The sequence below is a fragment of the Polypterus senegalus genome, chromosome 5 (assembly GCF_016835505.1).
Source record: "Polypterus senegalus isolate Bchr_013 chromosome 5, ASM1683550v1, whole genome shotgun sequence".
In the NCBI taxonomy this organism is placed as follows: domain Eukaryota; kingdom Metazoa; phylum Chordata; class Cladistia; order Polypteriformes; family Polypteridae; genus Polypterus; species Polypterus senegalus.
The window spans coordinates 178,009,085-178,033,541 of record NC_053158.1 but is presented as its reverse complement, the minus strand read 5'-3'; the positions used below and the strand labels follow the sequence as shown (position 1 = coordinate 178,033,541).

Genomic DNA, 24,457 nt, shown 5'->3' with positions numbered 1-24,457 from the left:
GTGTGACACATTTCTTACCACTTTTACTGCTTGAGTGACTACAATTTGATTTTCGGCCTGGTGTAACTATTAAAGGCCAAATTTTATTAAACTGTGACTTGACCTAACATTCTCACACAAACGTAATCCAATTCAGTTGCACTGGGTGTACGAAGAAATTCTTTTTATATATCTTTTTCTATGTATTGCTCTTTGTTTTTATGCATTCAGTATGTATACAGTATGTCGGCTTTATAAAACAAAGGATTTTCTTTAGCCTCACATAAAACATGGCACAGGCTAAAAGGTGCAATAAGCTGTGAACTTTAGGTTTCTGATTTTCCTAGTTAGGATGTAGTAGAGTGATTTACTACTTTTTCACTGTTTTTCTTTATCTGTGTCTATAGGTATATGCAGTAAGTTATGAATGTTTTTTTCTTGTCAGAGTGGCTCATGTAGAATTGAAAGTTCAGTTGCTATTCTCTATTATATCTATTGAGTAATACTAGGGTGTTGTACCGTGTACTGTTACAACATGGTGTAAATACAGAAAAGAGTTTTATGGCCATATATGAGGATTGTTTACATCTCTCGCCCTGTCCCAGACAACCTGACTACAGATTCACATTGTATTGAAAAACTCATCAGAAACTTCAGAAGACTTTGTTGGACAGTTACCTTATCCAAAGATCTTGACCATACATTGTTCTCCTCTCTTGCTAAATGAATCTTAGCCTGAAGAGGTCTATTAATTTTTTACATTTTAAATGTCTCACTTAAAGGTTTTCCAATGCTGTATCTGTCCTGGTGTCTATATAAACAAAGGACACTCCAGTTTCTGGATTACATCTTGCCTGAAGAAGGGGCCTGAGTTGTCTAGAAAGCTTGCATATTTTAATCTTTTTAGTTAGCCAATAAAAGAAAAAAATCTTGTGTTGAGACATGATTTTCTCTGAGACACTTTAACATCCTGTGAAACAAGGAGAACAGCTGCTGTACAGGCTTTTAAATGTTCAAAGCACTGCGAGACATGCAGATCATGCAGCCAGCTGATTGAGCATAGTGGAGGTAAAAAAAAATGTATTTGTTTCCCATTGTATCACCGTTTAAGAGGGGGTTTAGGAGGAGCGACCACATCTCCTTAGCGTACGTTCAGCCCCCCTCCTCACAACGCGAGAGGCAGAGACACGAAGTGGCTAGTGCATAGTGCGCTCCGGGTTGGGTTTGGGGAGGAGGTGAGCTAGCGAAGCGAGCAGGGGGGAAAGCCCCCTAATTTGTTTAAAAGAAATCCACAACAGTTGCAAAGCAGAAACTAACACTGGACTTGGCACTGGTATGTTGAAAGGTCTGCTGACCCTCATACCCACATGGAGCCACACAAACACAACACAAGCCATTTCTGTGTAGCTTTGGATATTCAGTGACTTGGATATTCTCTTATCCCCATCCCGTCTTGTACTTTACAATCACCTTCTCAGGGAGTTGCTAGCAGTTTGGTTTTTTTGTCTTCATTGTGTAGGGTAGTCAACCATACTCTCCAAACATTGTACCTTCCAAATAAGGTGCATTTATACTGCAATTGATTGAAACCCCTTGACTACAGACTGGTAATCAATTTAAAATAAATTATGCCATCAGTTATTTTGTGATTTCTATTTGTGATTAATTTAGATCACTTTGCAGAGTTCTGTTTTGATTTGACATTAAGGAGTCTTTTCCTGTTGTTCAGTGTCAAAAAAGCCAAATTAAATCCACTCTGATTCAATGTTGTACATCAGTAACATGTAAGGAGTGAATACTTGTGTCAGGGTTTGTGTGTTTTTGTTATGTAGGTATTCTGCTTTTCCTTCCATATCTCAAAGATATTCATGCATCTGTACTTGTAAAGTTCTTTTGGGATGGTATTGAAAGCTGCTAAATGCAATAAAGATCAATTTCACACTGTAATACAGTATTCTGTCTCTGTCATAAACTGAGACGTGCCTAAATCTTCACAATCAGCCTAAGAGACCACTTTTACATACCTGTAAGTCTTTGTGATTTAAGGGTTACTAAGGAGAATATTCCCAAATTTTGTATAAACTCCAAATAAATCTCTAAAGATATTTAGGTATTTGTTTTGAAAACTAGCACAATGTTTAGAAAAAAAGATTATGAAAAATCAGGTTGTACAAGACAGAGTCTTAGAAGCTTATTAAGCAAAATAAGATGTTCTTTCAGAGAGAGGACTGAAAAAAAGACATGTCATGATAGTAACCCAAAGCAGGTTAGGAATGGATACAAATGTCATCTCCTCTCATTGTTAATCCACTTTTCATGGGGAAGGTCATGGTTGCAACTTGATTGAATTGGTCATAATAAACATCCCTTACCTCAGGTAACTTGTTCCCTATCCTGTTTTATGCAGGCCAGCAGAGTGGAGATTATTTCCAAGAGTTGGTGATCTTTCCAGTAGGTATAAACCTATACATATTTAGAAGCTAAATGGCTGTGACGGTGGCACAGTGCTTAGTAATGCTGCTATGATATTCCTAGAGACTGGGTTGAATTTTATCTAAGTCACTGTCTTTGTGTTTGGAATTTTCACATTCTGGAAATGTCCATGGACTTTTTTCTCGAGGTACTCTGGTTTAAACAAAGTCCAATAAACTAATACATGCAAAACATGAATTAATCTTCTTTATTACAAACATTTATTAAGGTAAAAATTATTTTAGAGGGAAGGAAAGGCACAAAGCTAGCAATTCATAAAGATTTTACATAAATACGACATAGACAAAACAAAATCAAAATGAATAACATCATATGGAAAATAAAAAAATAAAAAAAATTATAATAAAGAAACAATAAGCTTGAGCCAGAACCACAACATTTGCTGTACTATAATGCAATCACAGATGGAAACTATGACAGAAAAGATTTATTGTACAGCCATTTCCCTGCACAGAAGTGGCTGAACATTTTGCTTAAACATGTTGAATATCCAAGTCGTTTGTGTGAACTGGTGAATCTGAACAGATTTCAAGCTCAAAAATATAACAGCAATCAGAGTTACTGTATTGTACACCAAATAATATCTGTTGCTGCATGAATATCACTTGATTATCCAAGTTGATCAAAGCAAGAATGCTTTATGGGCTAGTCTGTCAAAGTAAATTTCAGTAAGAGAGGTTGAGGACAGAGGTGCATGTGGATGTTTAACCAGATTATGAAAACTGTGGAAGCATTCAGTGCTGATGAGCTTTAACAGGTACCTAAGATTTCATCTTCACCTGCACTAAGTGGAAGTAATATTTTGTACTTTGGGAATTATGCTAGTCACAATATGGCTGTTTCTTTCAAGCACAGCATGAGTCAGGCAAGTCTGATGAAACATGCTATTCTAAAGCTACGTCTTAGGAATCTAAAGTGGTATAATGGGCCTACATTGGTCATCCAAAATAACTTTAGTATTTTTGTGCCCACCAACATTTCAGGTGTCATTTGTGTCAAACCAAAGGAAGACTGAGGCAATTTACTGATTTTTATGTATGCATAAGACTGCTAGGGGAAAGGCCTGAACCATAAATGTGTAGCTTAGCTCCTCATTTCTTTAGCTACTGGAAGAAATAGTTTTTTCAAGAAGAGGGTAATTAATTTGTCTTGTCAAATGAAACAGTGACAAGTTCTACTATTTAAAACTATATCAAGCAGTTAAATGCCATTTCAGCCAAACCTCATTTCAAAGAGTGGGAGGCTAAAAATACAACACAGCACCCCAGGCATCTTACACTAACGAAAGTTTTCCAGATCCTGTTCCACTGAACTGTACACAGCCATGTTCCTCTGAAATATGACATGTTTACTCTTAACTAATACTCTTAACTAAACTAATAACTAGGTTTGTATCCTGTACTGAAAACCCAAGAAACTTTTTTATACAGTCATTGAAAAGATTTAGTACAGTTCATAAAGTTATGCAAAACCCTTGACAGGATGCTATGAATTAAAACAAATAATGTGAAAGTGTTATTAGAAAAGTGTAAGTGAAGTATAATTTGTCTTTCCAGCCACTTGTACTGGTGAAGTTAATAGGGGTTTTATGCTGATTTGGCTAAACCAGTCCACCCTATCCCTAGTAAAAGACTCCCGTCAAGATAAGAAGTATAATCCATCCAGCATGTCCTGAATATGCTTCAGTTCTTTTCCAAGTGTGTTATGTTTGGAACACCTGCTGACGGAGACAGCCATGGCTGTTTTCAATATATTCCCAAGCCATCTTATCTGTCTTCTTTTAATCAGAGAAGCGATGTCTACCCCAAGGCACTTCCATATTTTTTGAGCTTTGAACTTTATAACTGAGACTGAGCCCAGCCACACTGCATGGGAAACTTATTTCATCTATTTGCATGTGATATCTCATTCTATAAAAGTAATTGTTAATTACATCTTTGTAGTGCCATTCTAACCTCAAGTCACTTTTACTACATTAGAAAACCACTTCAATCACCACCAATGTGTAGCATCCACCCAGAAGATTCAATGGCAGTAAGCTCAACAGACATTAGCTATTACATGGTGAAGGGGTGAGAGATTGAGTCCGATAAAGGACAAGAGATGATTAAGGAGCCACAATGACCAAGTTGTGGTGGGCAATATAGCCAGGACATCGGGAAACACACTACTCTTCTCAAAAGATGCCCACAGAAAGTCAGATCTCATTTGAAGCACACCAACCATTTTAACAGCATAGATTTCTCATCAGTGCACTGGGACATTGGGATCCAACCATAGACCTCAGGGAAAGCACTCTCTGATAGCCTCACAAACACGTCTTCAAGCAGAAACCCAAGCTTTATTCCTAGATTGTCTCCCATCTAAGCATTAGCAAGACACAAACATACTTAGCTATAGATGGGTTACATCTTCTGAAGTTCAAGTGGTATGACTATTGGCCACTATAGATCACTCCTTAGAATTTGTAACCATGCTGTAGATGAGGAGGAGTGTTATACCCACCATTAGATGATTAGATCGTTGATGCCTTATTTGCCTTTTGGGAGGAAGAGGATTAATCTAAACACCTTTACATTTTATTTAATTAAAAAAGAATGAAATACTAATGCAGAACTGTTAACAAAATGATTAACTATGTATAAGAACATGTTTCTTCAGGTATCAGTCAATTCTTTTCTTTTAAAGCTGATGTCACATTACAGAACTTTTAGTCATGGGGCATATCAGACTTGCAGTTGTTGATGATGATGATAATAATAATAATAATAATAATAATAATAATAAAGCAGTTGCTGATTTTGTCGCTGGACCATGTCAGTATACACAACAAAATTGCTGGGCTGGTCTAATTTACCAACTGTGTGCTGATCTTCTAGTATAGTCTTGATCCTCACCTTTTTTTGACAGTCCAATGACTAAAGACAAAATCAAAAGAGTCTTGATTAGACACAGTCAATGAAAATGTCACATTAGGCAACTAAATTCTTGGGAGTGTACTGCTGACTGCCACTGACTCATTAGATTATGGAAATGACGACTGTGACTGAAAATTGCTGGAAAAAGGGTTTAATGTGTGTTTTACCCTTATTTATATAAACACTATAAAAAGAGGATTGCACAAGTACATTTGTGAGTGTTAGACTGCCAATGCAAGACAATAAAAGGTGTAAGCTGATATAGCATAACATTCTCAAACTTGCTAATGTCAGTGTCACAGGGGGCCCCTAGGCACAAGGCAGGTAAACACCAATTATAGACAGCAACACTCACGCTTGAGCCAACTTGGTATTATCCTGTCTTTGGGCATGTGGGAGGAAAAATGAAGCACCTGGAGGAAAACCAATTCCATTCAGAGAATGACTGTGTGCAGTCTACTCTAACCCAAAATGCTGAGTCCAAAAAGCTGCACTGATGTTCACTGCACCACCAGGCTGCTCTGTGTAAATTAATTTTTGTATAACTAATTTTTTGCCTGAGGTATTTTTTTAATTGTTTAGGAGAAAATGAAATGTGAATAGCAGGTGATTGGTCATCCCTTTCAAAGATCATGCCTTCAGACTGACAGAAACCTTCTAAATATCTCCTGCCCAATGACAACTCACACTGCGCAATAAGCACATCTTGTTAATTTTTAATCCAACACATTTCTACAGCCTTTTATCATCGCTATTGTACTGACTCAGCAGTGCTTCTTTTTGTGTAAAAGTTAATGAGTCTCTATGATGACAACCCTCCTGTGAGTGTTTCTTTTAAAAAAAAAAAACCTTCATTAGGTACCAGCTGAATATTTGTCAGTTCCACTCCAAGGCTGCAGTTTATTATTAGTAGGTATGCAAAGATTTGGGTAGCGAATGAAGGGAGAAGTGTGGTGAGAAGTCACAAAATGTTCTGAACCTCGATTTCATTCACTCACAGAAACATAATCACCCCAGGAAAAGTAATGGCTTTTTACAGTTACACACAATAGATGGGTACCCTGCTGACTTTTGATGTTTGTCAGCCATAATTATACGCTGTTCTTATATAAATCAAAAAAGAAACACTGTATATATACATATATGCTGGGCAAAAGAAAGCCAGAAAATTTCAAATCTATGCATAAACTGAAAGAGAATGTTGTTACAAAGCAAAGCTAAATCCTGTCAGTTCATTTCAAGATGATCCAAAGTTCCTACTTAAATGTCAAGAGGGCTTTTTCTCACTCAGCATTAATGTTCAGTTTATTGAGGTTATATTGGTATTCATATTTTTAGAAGGTGTAATAAAAGTTATATTACAGATAGTAAAATGATGTCTAATGGTAACAAGTATCAGATTGAATCATCATGCATTAGTGCTAATGTGTTTATCAAAGGAAAATACTTTTTTCAGTTAGCAACAAAACTGTTTATACAACCATAAAAATACACTCAACCACCACTTTATGTGCTGTTTTTATTTGTTCAGAACTAAAAAAATGGAGGTAGGGGTGAGTGCTGCTACCTCACAGTTCTGGGTTCTGGGATTTGAATCATGTGTAAGTTTGTTGTCACTTGACGTGAGTTCTAGTCACATGGGATGTCTGTCTTGTTGACAGTGGTTGCTGATCTAATCAACAGACTCGGGCATGTCAAGTTTAGTGACTGCATGATGACTTTCCAGCATAGTTTTGCCCCTTTTCAGACAACCAATAGTGTGTCACCTGATGGAGCTATATGAATGTCTAACAGGTATGCTGAATTTAGCCATAATCTCTGTCCTTATTTTTCATGTTTCCATTCTGTTGTGTTACGTAAAACATTAGACATGTGAGTGAGCTGCTTGTCTTCTCTTTGTGAGGCCCAAAACATATGTTCCCAATTTCTCATCACTGCATTGTAAGCACTATACTTCTGGAGGAGAATTCATTGGTTGTCATCTGTTATGCAATCAGAGCTCACCCATCTAACTAAGAACAAAACCTGTTTGATTTTGAGTAGCAAACTACTTGGAGCGAACAACTGGGGTTCATGGGAGCGCACCACTGACTGCATCCACGTCTCTAAGTTTATGTCAATTAAGGCATTGACTGAAAATCATTGGAGTAGTCATCTGATGTGATATGGCCTTTCAATCTGTTGTGTGTGTCTCCTCAGATTTGCTTCTTGCATTGCAGCCAGTGCTACTGATATTAGCCCTGGCACATATGTAACTTTCAATTTAATTAATTAGGTATGAGAATAAGTTATGTTAGGTACCTATTAATCAATCAGTCATCATTTTATGCAGCATTCCTCATAATGAGAGTCAGGGTAGCATGCTTTAAAGGCAAATAACACAAGGAGTGCGCTACCAGAGAGCCTCAGAACACAGCAGATTGGGGGCTGTTTTACTTTTCTGTTTAGGAGAGCATATTAACAAGTGTGCTATTAATTATTGTCGTTTTATTTCTGTTTTTAACTTGTTTTGCCTTTGTTTAAACTTTTTATGTAGCACTTTGAGATTTACTACAAATGTAAAGTGCCCTATAAATAAAATGCACTATTATTATTATTATTAAGATGACTAACAAGTGTGACTGTATACAGGGCTGTCTTAACAGCTTTATATGCCCCCTGGGCAGAGCAGTGCACTGCTGCCCCTACCTACATAACCACACAACAAGTCACAACATACATACTGTAGATTAGCATGGGGCCCCTATGCTGGTGGGGCTCCCAGGCAACTGGCCAGTGGGCCCATGCATTAAGATGGCCCTGACTGTACATCACAAGCATACCTGCTCAGTTCCAATTATTGACTCATTGTGTGTCCCCACATAGCAAACATAACTTACCAGTTGTTCAGATAGCATTTATACAGTATTGCTATGCACCATTTATCTGTAAGCAGCATTTATTAAAAGTAAAGGCAGGTTAAAAACAAATACATCCATTTACAAGGCTTTCTAAATCCAGTCCAAAGGTCCCCGGGTGCCAACATCTATACCAGAAGCGTCAGCCAGGAACCAAACCAACATTAAAACCAAAGGCCGCATTTCAATTATGAACCACACAAACCCACCTCACTGATTGTGAACCATTTTAGGATCTCTGCTCAAGGTATCCTTCACATCTTTGGGAGGTCAGTGGAAATTAGTGTCCAGAGGACAAAAACATGCAGATGTAGACAGAAACTTCCAGTTCCTCACAGACAGTGATACAACTAGGATGTACAGCGATTCTTGTGGAGTTGTGAGTTTGGGTCTCTAACCACAGAACCAGCAGGTCATCTGAAACATACCAACAGAAATTAAAAGGCAAACAAATACATGCAACACATACAACACACAGTAAATAACATGGAAACATTGAAGTTGTGGTTAGAAGGATAGCCTAGTAATAGTATAGCCTGATCGTCGTTAGCAGGGTAAGTAAAAAGGGGGTCTGTTTTTAATTCAGTAAAGAATGTGAATATTAAGTAGAATAGGGCAATGATAGCTTTACGGTTGGATGTAAGAGCATCTTGGGATTATCTGTTGACTCTGGGAATTCTCTCTATTGAGAGAAATTTATATGGCACAGTGTTGACAAAATTTGAATAGAATTCTGCAAATGTTTTGTAATGAGAGCAAAAAGCTAGATGTGAGAAGGCCTTAAGTCTCTTCTTCAATAATACAGATTTTTCAGGAATTTGTCAATTTACATTGTATTACAGTAGTCTACAGTAGAGTTTAGAAAATGTTTCAGATATCTCTCAGAAAATCTGTATAGATGATCATGTTCACATTTGATAGGAACCAAGACATTTGTGTCCAAATTTTTAATTTGTTAGAATGCCTTTTGTGGATGCACAGGAGTCTGTGCAATGTCCTTAGATCCTTAGAGCTCTAGGTGTGATTCCTAGTCTGGATACTGTTAAATCTGCACATTATTATCCCTAAGCTTGGGTGAGTACCCTGATTTCCTTTCATATTATTTGTACATACATTTTTGGTTAATTAGCCCAGTATGAGTGAGTGTCAGTGTTTGTATGTTTGTAAGAGGTGGACTGGTATTGTATTTAAATTTTATGCGGTGCTCTTGGGGCAGAATCCAGCTTCTCAAGACTCTTGCAATAGAAATGTCAGCTTCAGATGTGTTGATGTCTTATGCTAACTCACCACATTAGAGAAGGACACACTGTAGTTTGTTTTTCTGATGCTAAATGTGTTTTATTATTAAATAACTGCTCTTATAGGTAGTTTAAATGAAAGAAAAGGTAAAAAAAATGCTTTATTCCATTTATGTTTTGCAGGTTGATGCTGATGATGTTATCACTAAAGAAGAGCAAGTGTACATTTTGTTTAAAGCCAAAGAAAAATGTGAGCGAGCAATCAAGTCTAATTTATACAAAGTGTCTGGTGAGTGAATATTGAACAGTTTTCAAATCCATTTAAAATTTGCTTAGCAAATCTTGTGGTTTAACTTTTATAAATCAGTTGCTTCTTTTAGATATGCCTCATTTATATACTTTCCTAAGTTTTATCATTAAATAAAACTCAGAATAACTGAACATACTAAACTGTAACTGTATAACTTATAAATATCTTAGCTACAAAATGCACAGGGAACAGTGTCAAATTACCAATTACAAAATCAAAATGAAATCATGTCATTTGACAACACTGAGTTACATTCTGAATTTTTAAATAATATTTATCACTCCACATGTTTGTCTACAGTAACTGTTCATTTAATTATTGATTTCCACAGTTGCTGTGCTTTGAGACACAGGGTAAAATTATAATATACATACAGTGGTGTGAAAAACTATTCGCCCCCTTCCTGATTTCTTATTCTTTTGCATGTTTGTCACACAAAATGTTTCTGATCATCAAACACATTTAACCATTAGTCAAATATAACACAAGTAAACACAAAATGCAGTTTTTAAATGATGGTTTTATTATTTAGGAGAAAAAATCCAAACCCACATGGCCCTGTGTGAAAAGTAATTGCCCCTTGTTAAAAAATAACCTAACTGTGGTGTATCACACCTGAGTTCAATTTCCGTAGCCACCCCCAGGCCTGATTACTGCCACCCTTGTTTCAATCAAGAAATCACTTAAATAGGAGCTGCCTGACACAGAGAAGTAGACCAAAAGCACCTCAAAAGCTAGACATCATGCCAAGATCCAAAGAAATTCAGGAACAAATGAGAACAGAAGTAATTGTGATCTATCAGTCTGGTAAAGGTTATAAAGCCATTTCTAAAGCTTTGGGACTCCAGCGAACCACAGTGAGAGCCATTATCCACAAATGGCAAAAACATAGAACAGTGGTGAACCTTCCCAGGAGTGGCCGGCCGACCAAAATTACCCAAGAGCGCAGAGCGACTCATCCGAGAGGTCACAAAAGACCCCAGGACAACGTCTAAAGAACTGCAGGCCTCACTTGCCTCAATTAAGGTCAGTGTTCACCACTCCACCATAAGAAAGAGACTGGGCAAAAAATGCCTGCATGGCAGATTTCCAAGACGCAAACCACTGTTAAGCAAAAAGAACATTAGGGCTTGTCTCAATTTTGCTAAGAAACATCTCAATGATTGCCAAGACTTTTGGGAAAATACCTTGTGGACTGATGAGACAAAAGTTGAACTTTTTGGAAGGAAAATGTCCCGTTACATCTGGCGTAAAAGGAACACAGCATTTCAGAAAAAGAACATCATACCAACAGTAAAATATGGTGGTGGTAATATGATGGTCTGGGGTTGTTTTGCTGCTTCAGGACCTGGAAGATTTGCTGTGATAGATGGAACCATGAATTCAACTGTCTACTAAAAAATCCTGAAGGAGAATGTCCGGCCATCTGTTCGTCAACTCAAGCTGAAGCGATCTTGGGTGCTGCAACAGGACAATGACCCAAAACACACCAGCAAATCCACCTCTGAATGGCTGAAGAAAAACAAAATGAAGACTTTGGAGTGGCCTAGTCAAAGTCCTGACCTGAATCCAATTGAGATGCTATGGCATGACCTTAAAAAGGCGGTTCATGCTAGAAAACCCTCAAATAAAGCTGAATTACAACAATTCTGCAAAGATGAGTGGGCCAAAATTCCTCCAGAGCGCTGTAAAAGACTCATTGCAAGTTATCGCAAACGCTTGATTGCAGTAATTGCTGCTAAGGGTGGCCCAACCAGTTATTAGGTTCAGGGGGCAATTACTTTTTCACACAGGGCCATGTAGGTTTGGATTTTTTCTCCCTAAATAATAAAAACCATCATTTAAAAACTGCATTTTGTGTTTACTTGTGTTATATTTGACTAATGGTTAAATGTGTTTGATGATCAGAAACATTTTGTGTGACAAACATGCAAAAGAATAAGAAATCAGGAAGGGGGCAAATAGTTTTTCACACCACTGTATTCTTTCTTCTTGCTCCATTGTTGTTTAATACTGAATGGGGTCTTCTGCTTCTGAAATTCCAAGTTTAAAGGGAAAGTGGAGCTGACATGAATTCAAGTCTGCCTTGATGTAATCTGTGATTTCAAGGTTTTGGAGTCTTTCCCTTGTGGCTTTTTTAGGGTGGTTATCAGGGAACCTCTTTTTTAGCCAGGAAAAAAACATGATGAAAAGATTCATCCATCTGCCACAACATGTATGTGCATAAAAATAATATGCACAAAATTGCCACTAAGTTTGGCAAAATTTTGGCAACAGAAAAGATACAAAGAAAATGGTATTCATAATGACGATGATTATTCAAGCTCAAAATTGGCATGGACCTTGTACTTTCAACATGATCAAAATCTTTCTATCTTAACTGTCGGATACAGAGCACCACATGGGCAAAAAAATATGTAAAGCATAAAAATAAGGTCAAAATAATGAAATAGTGGAAAAATGAATCACAAATGAAAAATAATCAAAAAAAGTTCAGAAGCTCTAAAAATGATATCCACCTTAATAAAAAAGACAAGTGCATGTGTGTCCGTCTATTGTGTTTGTTTGGTTGTTATGTCTCTGTTATTCAACAGATGGTGCATCACAAACATTTGTAGTAAGGCATTTTATTACTACAAATTTTGGTTATGCATCTACAAATGCAATGCTGCATATATTACAAAATACATTCCAAGTGATGGTGTACTGCAAACATTATCATTATGGGCTATGTTGATTACTTAGATTTCTACCCTCCTTAGATAGGTAGCACAGCTAGTTATTTTGAAAAATGGCTACAGACATCACATAATCTCATCCATGTGATATCACACACTGATCATGAGATTGCTTTATCATGTAGTGGCCATTAAACTAAAATACTACTTGTTCACTTTTTAAAAATTGTTGCTTGATCAACAGTTTTTAAATGTACAATTATGAATATGTTATTTTGAAAGTAAATATTTTGACTCTTGGCAAAAAAATTGGTGACAATCTTAGGTCCATTAATGTAAGTTTACAAGCCAATCAGTCCAACATTAAAAAAAGAAAAAATAATTGATAACAAACAAAAACATAGCATGGTTTCCACTAAATGTCTAATAAAAGACATTGGAAAGATAGGGAAAGTGTCAACTTTTCTTAATTATATTAGAAGGCCATGCTATGCAAAATCATCCAAACACAGTACTTGATAGAGCCCACCCTCTCAGCTTTGACAAGTGAAAGTCAAAATATTTCATGTTGCACTTGGAGGAATATTACAGAAAAAATTAAATAAAAAAGCAGGACGTTTATTACCGTACATTCAAATTTCATGTTTTTTTTTTTTTATTTATTGTCACATTTCACTTTTATTTTTTTATTATTTATTTAAATAATTTTGTGTGAAATATTCCTTCACCAGTAACGGCGCGAATACACTTGACTTGAGCATTCCTAGTTTTCATACTCTTTCTCTTTATGTTTAGCATTTGTTTGCTCAGAGGTTGTGCACTTGCTGCTTCCTGAGCAGCTCTTCTTCTCTCCACCCTAGTGGCCCTCTTCTTGTCTTCTTTCGTCAACATCTTTTCACGTTAAAACTGATTAAGTCAGTGTTTGTGTTGCAATTACTTAGAACATTTTCCTTAATTTTCACTTAAGCTGGCACTTAAGTCTTCAATCTGCCTCAAGAATGATTTAAGATATGAAGAGGTAGGGGAAGTGACAGTGAAGTGGCTAGGGATGAGAACGGCACCCGTACATATGTGCCGCATGGCCACCATGCTGCCGAGAGTTGATTCTCCGATAAGGTAAAAATAAAAAGAGGAATAACCTTGGAGGTCAATTATCACCCCAAAAGTGGATAGTAGACATCACGTAGTATATGTGTACCAAATTTCAGGTCAACAGGTCAAACGGTTTGCAAGCTATTTAAAATCTTGGACAGACAAACGAACAGCCACGGCAGCATGTTATATATAAAGATAACTGAATGTTGCGTTTCCCCAAATAGCTCATACCCTCCTTACCATTGTATTCATCCCTGGGAAAATTAACTAAAAATGCAACATTTTTTTCAACAAGAAAAATAATTTTATTACATGTGGCGGAAACATGTAAATACAAAGGTGAACATTATCCTTTTCACTCATGTAGCTTCTTTTTCTTTAAATGTAAAGCATCTTCCTGTCTTAGAGAATTTTATATTACGTTGATGGCTAACCATCTAATCAGATTTAAGCTCCATGAATAAGGTTTTTAGAAAGTGGCTATGTGTTAAGAGCTGTTGGCAAGAGCTGAGCTACCTGCCATAAACCAAATATCTATCATTATGTAGATAACAGTCAATCCAGAAGGGCCTATGATTTTATCAATTAAGGAGGGCCAAAACGATCTTGTTCCTGCAATAAGATATCTTATTTCAAGAGCACTACACAAAAGTTGGGGTGCTTAATACTTCTCAAAACCACTTCTTCAATATCCTTTTGCAAAATATCATACTTTGTATCAGAGAGCTGTGCCTCATCCTTACAGTGTCTTCTATTTAATTAAAGTGCTCTTAGCAAGACTGTGTTTGGGAGGTTTTTATTTTTCATTGATTAGATTATTATTCAGTTAGATTTGATAATATAAGAGTTTTATTACACCAGAATGTATTTGGGTCTTTTATTTTCATTTCCCGTTGTGTGTTTTACTATAATCAATCAGTTGGAGCACAAAGCAAAAATAGAAAATGTATTTTTAGCAAACCTTGTTTAACTTGTGTAAATGGTACTACCGGCAGCTGCACTAAGCCCTTTAAGCTGATCATACAATTACAAGCAATAATGTGAGTGTATCTAATGTGTGTTTATATAAGTGCTTTAGGAACATTAAAACAAACAGTAGCAGAATGAAATACAGTCAATATTTTCTTAAAACAAAAACCTAATCTTACATTAAAAATATACATGCACAAATTAAGCAAGAAACACATATGCTGACCTTTTAAATGTGCCATGAAAAATGCAGCTTTGAAAAAATACTTGGGGCACTTTTATATAAATGTAGGCCCTGCGCCAAAGTAGTTTGACTAATTTTAATGCTAATGTGTTTTTCAAGAGCATTTGTGGTCTTTTATTCAAGCATAACATTATTTTAATTCACATTAACTCTTTTAATGGTATTGGCTCTTCTTTAAAGTGTTGAATTTTTCAAATTACAATGTCTGTTTTTCTATCTAAATATTTGTCCATCCTTCCATCCTCTTCCGCTTATCCGAGATCAGGTCGCGGGGGCAGCAGCTTCAGCAGAGATACCCAGACTTCCCTCTCCCCGACCACTTCTTCTAGCTCTTCCGGGGTAATCCCAAGGCGTTTCCAGGTCAGCTAAGAGACATAGTCCCTCCAGCGTGTCCTGGGTCTTCCCTGGGGCCTGCTCCTGGTTAGACGTGCCCGGAACACCTCACCAGGGAGGCGTCCAGGTGGCATCCTCATGAGATGCCCGAGCCACCTCATCTGACTCCTCTCAATGCGGAGGAGCAGTGGCTCTACTCTGAGCCCCTTCCGGATAACTGAGCTTCTCACCCTATCTTTAAGGGAAAGCCCAGACACCCTGCGGAGGAAACTCATTTCAGCCGCTTGTATTCACGATCTCATTCTTTCGGTCACTACCCATAGCTCATGACCATAGGTGAGGGTAGGAATGTAGATCGACTGGTAAATTGAGAACTTTGCCACACGGCTCAGCTCGTTTTTCACCACGACAGACCGATGCAGAGCCCACATCACTGTGGACGCCTCACCGATCCGCCTGTCGATCTCACACTCCATTCTTCCCTCACTCGTGAACAAGACCCCGAGATACTTGAACTCCTCCACTTGGGGCAGGATCTCGCTCCCAACCCTGAGAGGGCACTCCACCCTTTGCCGGCTGAGGACCAAGGTCTCAGATTTGGAGGTGCTGATTCCCATCCCTGCCACTTCACACTCAGCTGCAAACCGCTCCAGAGCTGAAGATCACGGCCTGATGAAGCAAACAGGACAACATCATCTGCAAAAAGTAGTGACCCAATCCTGAGTCTACCAAACCGGACCCCCTCAACACCCGGGCTGCTCCTAGAAATTCTGTCCATGAAAGTTAGGAACAGAATCAGTGACAAAGGGCAGCCCTGGCGGAGTCCAACTCTCACTGGAAACGGGCTCTACTTACAGCCGGCAATGCGGACCAAGCTCTAATACTTGTCTGTTACCTTATTACTTGCAAACCATTTCAATCATGCATTTTTAATTTTACACATTAAGTTCAAGTTCAAAGTTTATTTTCATGTGCACAGTAAGGAAACACATTGCCCTGTACAATGAAATTTTTTCTTTGCTGTCCACACCAAATGACAAAACCAACGTATAAGGATAAACATAATTAATAAGTAGCAGATAGATAAGATAAGTAACAGAGGCAGCATAAAGTATAAAAACAGAATAGAAGTATAAAGTGTAATGTGCAGGTAGGTGTGTGATGGACAAGTCAAATACAGTTGTGTGAGGTCAATAGAATCAGGTGAACCATGGTTATAAACTCCAGTCAGTTATTTAGAAGTCTAATGGCCTTGGAAAGAGTTCTTTAGCCTGGAAGTCCTGCATTTCATACTTCTATACCTCCTGCCTGAAGGTAGAAGTATGAACAGTTCGTGTTGGGAGTGGGTGGGGTCCCTGAGGATCAAGGCAGTTCTCCTGCGGACTCTGCAGTTGTAGATGCTCTGCAGAGAGGGCAGTGTGTTATATGTGTTATAATACAGAGAGTCGTAGAACTTATTTCACCTTACACAATCTTTAAGGGTCCTGGGGTCTCATTTATAAAACTGCATGGATTTGAGTGTGAAATGTGTAAAAAATGGAAAAATCAAGTAAGGCAAAAAAAAAAAATCTGATTTATAAAACCTTGTGTATGCACATTTGTGTGGAATTTAGCCTTTATAAATCACAATCATCTTGTAAATGTGTTTACATGGACACACCTCAGACCCCGCCTGGTTGCCATACTAATTAATCTGATACATATGCATTCTTGATGCTGCAGGCCTTAATTAGCTGGTAGAACAGCCTCCCAACTGACACATCCAAACATCTCATTCAGCACCAATCAGTATGTTATCTGTCAGTGCTGTTTTGCCTCAACATAAATGAATCATGGGTTGACCCAGACCATTGAACCACAACGTTTGTCAGTCTGATGTATGTTAATAAAATGAAACTACTTAAGGCTAACAAACAGCTTCATTGTTGGCAGGTACCCTTATTTCAATATGAATGCTCTCAATTGCCCTAATTACAAGTGGAAAACCCAATGCTACTGCAAATTGCCTTTTTATGTTGGCCTGTACACCCACACCAAACAGAAACTGAATTAAATAACTCTTCAGTTTATGGTCTATAGCACAGTGAGCATAATGGAACTGAAGCTTGGCTGAGATATTCATGACCTGTTGGCCAGTACCCTATGATAGGTGCCTGTTGCAAGAATGCCAACGATTATTAAAAACATAGATATGAACGGGTATAGACTCATTTTGGCATTCTGTCTTTCTAATGTTGGGAAGAATTCAGCACATAGTTCAAAGAGAATGGCTCTTGGCAGCCAAAATCGGCTCATAAGCCAGTCATTATGAACAAAAAATCTTGCAGGACCCTTTGACCATTTATGAACTTTTGCATAGTCTTCAAACAGCGCCACACAAGTCATGTTGTGTCAAACCATTAAGCTATGAATTGGCTGTGGGGCATGAGATGTATAGCTTTCTGTGTACAGACAGTGAATCACATCTGGGGTTTTACTTAATGCAGTTAAAAACAATAAGTGATTGCATTGGTTTCCAATCCTTAGAAGAGACAACTGAGAGCTGATATTAACTGATGAAAAATCTAAAACGTTTTTGCAGATCATGTCAACAGCATTGACCATCTTAAAATACAGTTAAAACAAAGTCTATACATCATAATCAACCTTTAGAGGTTTACTGTGTTTGCCACATCAACGCACATTATAATAACATCTCAATGATATGAATTGTTAAATGCGTGAGTCATCATTTTGCTGATTTTCATTTCTCACTTTCTCCAAAATGTTGCGTACAGATGGGTTAGAGTGGCTGTAAATATATGTAAGTCTTTCTGTCACGTTTTGTTTTATAAATACCAATTTTTGCATGGCCTCTTTTTCAGGTTTACAGATCTGACCCCCTGGGTCGTGAGCTATGGCCTGCAACTGCCCAATATGTCAGATGGAGGAATAGACTTTAATAATAGTCATGCTTGGTAGATACTTTATTAGGCTCAAAAGGCCTACTTGTTCATTTTGTTTCTTACTTGTTAATGCATTTGTAGTTACACTTGTGATTACACTTGCATCTCCATGTGCCCATTGGGCCTTACAGCTACTGCACAAATTTATGTATGTTAGTGCTGCTGCTTTGGATTCATCAGTTCATATCCATGTTTTGAACCCATGTTGTCTTTTATAGAATTATGTAAAATCACTGCCTATGTCAGTAGTACAAGTCAAGAAACAACCTTGGATGAGAGCTGACCCTTCATTTTTTTGTTTTTTGATTTGATACACTTTGTTAGCCCCTGGAGCAGTTTTTCAGGTTAGGGCCTTGCTCAAGGGTTCAACAGAGTAGGATCCCTTTTGGCATTAATGGGATTTGAACTGGCAACCTTCCAGATATCAGTGCAGATCCTTAGACACAGGGCCACCACTCCGCATGACAAAGAGTCAAGCATACACCCAGACATAGTCACATCTTGGTCCCAGTATGCATGTCTTAAGGATATGTGAAGGTATCTTGATAAAACGCCACTAGGAGAATGCACAAATACAGGTACACCCCACACACAGAGTTTCAAAGGCCAGTCTGTGTCCCTTGAGTTGTAAGGCAGCAGCAATAATCGCTGCATCAATGTGCCTCCCTACATGAAGTGTCTTGCACTACAGTATATTTAGGAAGAAAAGGCTTTTTATGAAAATTTTTAGAAGCGGCATTGAAAGGTAACTTTGTTGCTCTTCATCGAGAAAGCAAACAGTTACAATTATGACTGCTTTGGTCCAACAAATATTTGGTTGTCAAAACAGATATTTCTCTGTGGTAAAGGGAAATGCATCTTTTCATTTCAATGCGTCTTTTTGATTCTACTCGTTTTTTTTGTGGTTCACTGACTGACTAGCTATGATATGGTTCTTGCCAAAAACTTTCGATGCCTCTGCCCAAAACGCATTAATACACAGTATAACTGCCAAATGTAATGGGCCATAACCGGACAAAAGTCAAATTGAAATCAATGGAATGTTATTAAATGGACATGTTTACCTCAATTCGAGCTGGCCTTGACTTGGAAAGGATGTAAAAAATATTTTTAATATGCAAAAATCTCTGTCATTACTTAGAGGATACAGTAAATGTTGGCATGTCCGTGTGATAAATTGTGTTCTACTATGAAGAAATTCATAAAAGATTGCTTTGTGACCAGGATGAGTTTTAGTTGGATCTGACATTTATTTCCTCTACATATATGAACACATTTAAATTTTATATGGTACCTGGGCATGGATGAATATGCTAAAAAATGTTCCATGTTAATTTGTAGTATTCCAAAGTTTATTCCTAAAGTCTAAAAGGATTTGCACATTTTAATGCGCTTTTTTTTTCTTTTTACCAATTTAAACATTGTTTATGTGAAGCAAATCTTTACTTTATACTGACATTTAGCACTTTCATAGGTTTCAGGTGGTAAGATAGTTGCACATAATCACAATTATTGACTTCTTTAAAATAAAAACCTTGTTTGCTAAAACACAAAAAAATTGTGAGAAATTTTTCAAAAAAATGAATCCTTTCTTGTTATCTAACTGTAAATGTTTATGTTGTATAAATGTGGTAGAGACCTGATCAAACCCTTAGCCTGTGCACTGAAAATCAGTTTAGAAGTTCAAGGACACAACTTCCAGATGTAAGAGAAAGACCAAACTGCACCAAACATATGTGAGACTGGGAATGGATAAAGAAAAGAAATAATAAATGCCAATAAGTGCAGTAAAAATTAGAATTTAGCATTCAGTTATGACAGTTTATTATAGAAAACAACATTTACATCACAGGGGTCACGTCTGAATTACACAAATAAGGACTGGGCACACATTCGCTGCACTGACATTAATAAACTACTTTAATGGCAGAAATAAATGTAAAAGAGCTGAAATAAGGAGAAAAATAAAGAAATTAAATGTGCATAAATTAGTGCTTCAGAAAGGTAGCAACTAAAACAGAAAGTACATTGAATTGCCTGGTACTCAGATGATATCTTTTAGCTGTTGTTGTTTCTGACTGTGAAAGTAATACACCTCCAGTGAGGCATTTTTAGTATAATTAAAGTTCATTAGATCAGGAACTCTGAACCAGTGGCTCCCTTAATGGTTCATATATGGCCCTCAGGGTATCAGGTAAATGGGTGCAAAGAAATATTTTAAATTTAATTTCATTCACCTGCATCTGTTATGGTTTTATTAGTGTATATATTAGTGAAAAAATGTATCCCCAATACATTTTACAATAGTAAAACCAGAAAGAATACATAGTTTACTTTAGCATCGTTTTTCAGGATACTATAGTCTCAGTGACACACCCGTTTGTCTCAATCGTGTTCAGGATTGTCAGCTGGAGTAGATCTTCTTCTTCTTCTTACTTCGGCTGCTCCCGTTAGGGGTTGCCACAGCGGATCATCTCATTCCATATCTTCCTGTCCTCTACATCTTGCTCTGTCACACCCATCACCTGCATGTCCTCTCTCACCACATCCATAAACCTCCCCTTAGGCCTTCCTCTTCTCATCTTGCCTGGCAGCTCTATCCTTAGCACCCTTCACCCAATATATTCAGCATCTCTCCTCTGCACATGTCCAAAGCAAAGCAATCTCACCTCTCTAACTTTGTCTACCAACCTTCCAACCTCAGCTGACCCTCTGATGTACCCATTTCTGATCCTGTCCATCCTCGTCACACATTAGCTGGTGTAGATGTGATCTTGAATTATTCTTTATTGGTGGAGCTTCTGAAGTTGCCAATGCATTCATTGTCACTTGTCTGAGGCAAAACATTGTTTCCATACTGCGCTGAAACTCAGTAATGGATCTGTGCTTCTCAAACACCTTTAGATAACCAGATAACAGCACACTGTTAATTTTTGATGCATATGGACGGAGAAACATCTATGCTAACAATAATATAATATAATCAGGCCAATATGGACTTGTTTTGCATTAACTAAATAAAGTTACTACAAGATTAATTAAACAAAGCTTACACATTCATGATAAGCTGATTATTGCTGTCAACAGTTTAAAAATAATTAAAGCATTATTAACTTACCCTTGTCTAAGATCTGCCTATTTGTCCACTTATGGCTACTGTTTAGATAAGATGATTAGATTAGACAAAATGTATTAATCGCAAGGGGAAATTCACACGCATACAGCTGCAGAAACAATAATAAAAATTAGGATATAGACTCAAAGAACAAATAATACAGACAATCAACCAATCAATTGATCGATCGATTGATAAGTAAATAAGTAAAAATGAACTTAATGAGTACATCGGGAGGAAGCATTAGGTTGCCCGATAGCTGGAGACAGAAAAATACCCCCAGAGACACTTTGTAGCACACTGTGCTAGAATTAGCTTGTCCTAAAAATGTCTAAAGAAAGCGCCTCCTGGAGGGAATGGAGGGGAGTTCATGGTGGCCTATAATGAATCACGCTTTACTGATACGTTTGTTCAGGCACCGTGCGTCTTCTGAGCTCAAGTTGCTTCCTCAGGAGACTGCAGCATAGAACAACACACTTGGTTACTATAGACTGATGGAACATTCCCAGCAGTTTGTTGTTTATGTGAACCCCTGGATACTTATAGCACTGCACCACTTTAATGTCCTCCCCATGAATGGTCTCGGTGGTTCCTTGGCACACCAGATGTCCACCACCAGCTGTTTTGTCTTGCTGTTGTTGAGTTGCAGGTGGTTCTCCTTGCACCACAAGTCCTCTACAACCTTCCTGTACTCTCTCTTGTCGTAATTATTATTGCAGCCTATGATGGACTAGTCATCGGAAACTTTCTGTTGGTGGCAAGTGCTGACATTGTGCTGGAAGTCTGTTGTGTAGAGGGTAAATGCAAAAGAAGAGGGAAGAGATCCCTAAGGCTGGGTTAATACTTCACACGACGCAACGCATGTTGCAGTGAACAGTCCTGCTATGCAAGCATTGTACTGATTATACTTGCACGCGTACTTTATGAAAATCTGGAGGAATCCACCAGGTGGCAGTGCGAGATATTATCACGCTGAGAACAAGTTCGGCTTCGTTGTGTTATGAATTGCCTGGAACACCCATTAAATTCCGATGACACCTTACCGCTATATCTCTGAAAAGGATGTTTAATGATTAAATCCATCAGTCCAGGGATTTGTCCAATTCAGTTAGCATTGGACATGAGGCAGAAACAATCCCTGGACGAGGAATCAGCTCATTGCAAGGTGAATACAAGCACACACGTACATGCTGGTGTCATTTTAGTGTAACCAAATCTGCATATCTTTAGAAGGAAACCAGAGCACACTGTGGAAACCAAGCAGGAAAATATGTAAACTCCAGGCAGGGAATATCAGCGACGTGACTCCCTGCAAGACAGCAGCAACTAACACTCCACCACCATGTCACCCCCATGTGTGTAATTATTAATAGTATTCATTATTTAAACAAAATTACCAATTTACCTGTAAAATGTAACATACATACTTCAATGCATTTCATCATGTAAGTGATATCAAGTATAAATCTAAGGATTCTAAATGTGCAGAGAGTTGGAATATCATACATTTAATGTGCTCAGTGTGGCGATCTATAGCTGTTTGCCACTGCTGTCAGTACCGGAGGAAGCCCTATAAAAAAAAACAGCACAGAAGACGGTATGTGAGACTTTTAAAATGTATTGTGTCATTACGATCGGGAATATGCAACGCTTGAATATAAAAGCACCACAAATGCATCTGTATGTCAGCATTTTGCTTCACCACATCGAACCATTCATCAAACATCGAAGGGCGCATACCGATCTCATAGGATCCACAAAGCGGCTTTCTGTCACATGTAGATAGTAACCAGAGATTCTGACGTCACAGTCCAACTTTTAGCACATTGCGTCCCCCGACTTTTTGCTGGTACTGCAACTCGCACACGTGTCACGTTAATTTCTGAGGACCTGCTCACAGGACGCATCAAATGAACACTGGAAACGCGTGGCATCCATGATGCGGGCACATACGTATTCTGAGCGTGAGGTATACTGTAAACGAGCCTTAAAGGTGCTCCAGTGTTACACACCATCACTTCTGGCACAAAGTCCATAAGCTTCACAAACTGCTCTCTGTTGGTTAGGTAGTCCATGACCAAGGAAACTGTGAGGATATCAAGATTAAAAAAATCTTTTGACCAAAAAGAGTTTTGCCACTGACTATGTAAAATTTAAGGTATGTGTTATGTACAAGTAGTCATTTTTTATGTAGTCTTTACATCATTGGTAGCAAAAGAAAAGTTAATAGTATGTTTCTAAGCTTGAACACTGTAATCTATTGCTCCAAAATTATTTAGTAGCATTTACCAAGCATGACGTCTACAACCTGCTTTATAACTGGAAAATACTTCAAACATCTATCCATCCTGCTATATCCTAACTACAGAGTCACGGGGGTCTGCTGGAGCTAATCCCAGCCAACACAGTGCACAAGCAAACCCTGGACAGGGCACCCACACACACGGGACAATTTAGAATCGCAATGCACCTAACCAGCATATCTTTAGACTGTGGGAGGAAACCCATGCAGACACGAGGAGAACATGCAAACTCCACGCAGGGAGGACCCGGGAAGCGAACCCGGGTCTCCTAACTGCGAGGCAGCAGCACTACCTACTGCACCACCATGCCACCCTACTTCAAACATTATAATTTAAAATCACCCTTTCACCGATCACTTTTCCGAACCCAGATATATCAATTCATTGTTATGTTGGTATGAAAACTGTTCTGGCAGTATTAGGCAAAATGGAGAATTTAATGCCGATACACTGCAATACATACACACCCAAACCACGTTTACCAGTCCAACTAGTCTGCATGGGTTTGGTATGTGGGAGGAACGTGAAATAACCACACACAGCTATCCACTCCAAGGACTTGTATCATTCACAGTGGAACTTAAATCTTTAAAATCTATCATAGTGTCATATACAATAACATACTGGGACAAATTAAAGCACATCTCTCTCTTAGTTCTACATATAATTAATTGCATTTGGATTCCTTCTCTACCCCTGTGAGAACAGCTATGAATCTGGCAATTGGGAAACACCATTTGTAATGTAGCTGATTAAATCCATTCATCAAGCCATTTTCTGATACCACTTTTTCAATTAATTTCATGTGGGATTGTTATTCAGCTGTTGACATACTGTATATTATTTCTTATTATCTGTAACTTCTGTTTAATGCTCTAATGACACAAATCATACTAGCTTGATTAATGACTAAAAAAATACCTGAGCGTAAAGAGTGAGT

At 37.9% G+C, this 24,457-nt stretch overlaps 1 protein-coding gene across 1 annotated transcript in view; it reads left to right on the top strand.

Moving 5' to 3' along the window:
- Positions 1–24,457, top strand: part of pth1r (parathyroid hormone 1 receptor) — a 460,775-nt gene that overhangs the window by 263,490 nt on the left and 172,828 nt on the right. The window contains exon 2 of the mRNA XM_039753666.1: positions 9,709–9,814. Coding sequence (XP_039609600.1) covers positions 9,709–9,814 — 106 coding nt within the window. The remainder of the gene's footprint in view (positions 1–9,708; positions 9,815–24,457) is intronic.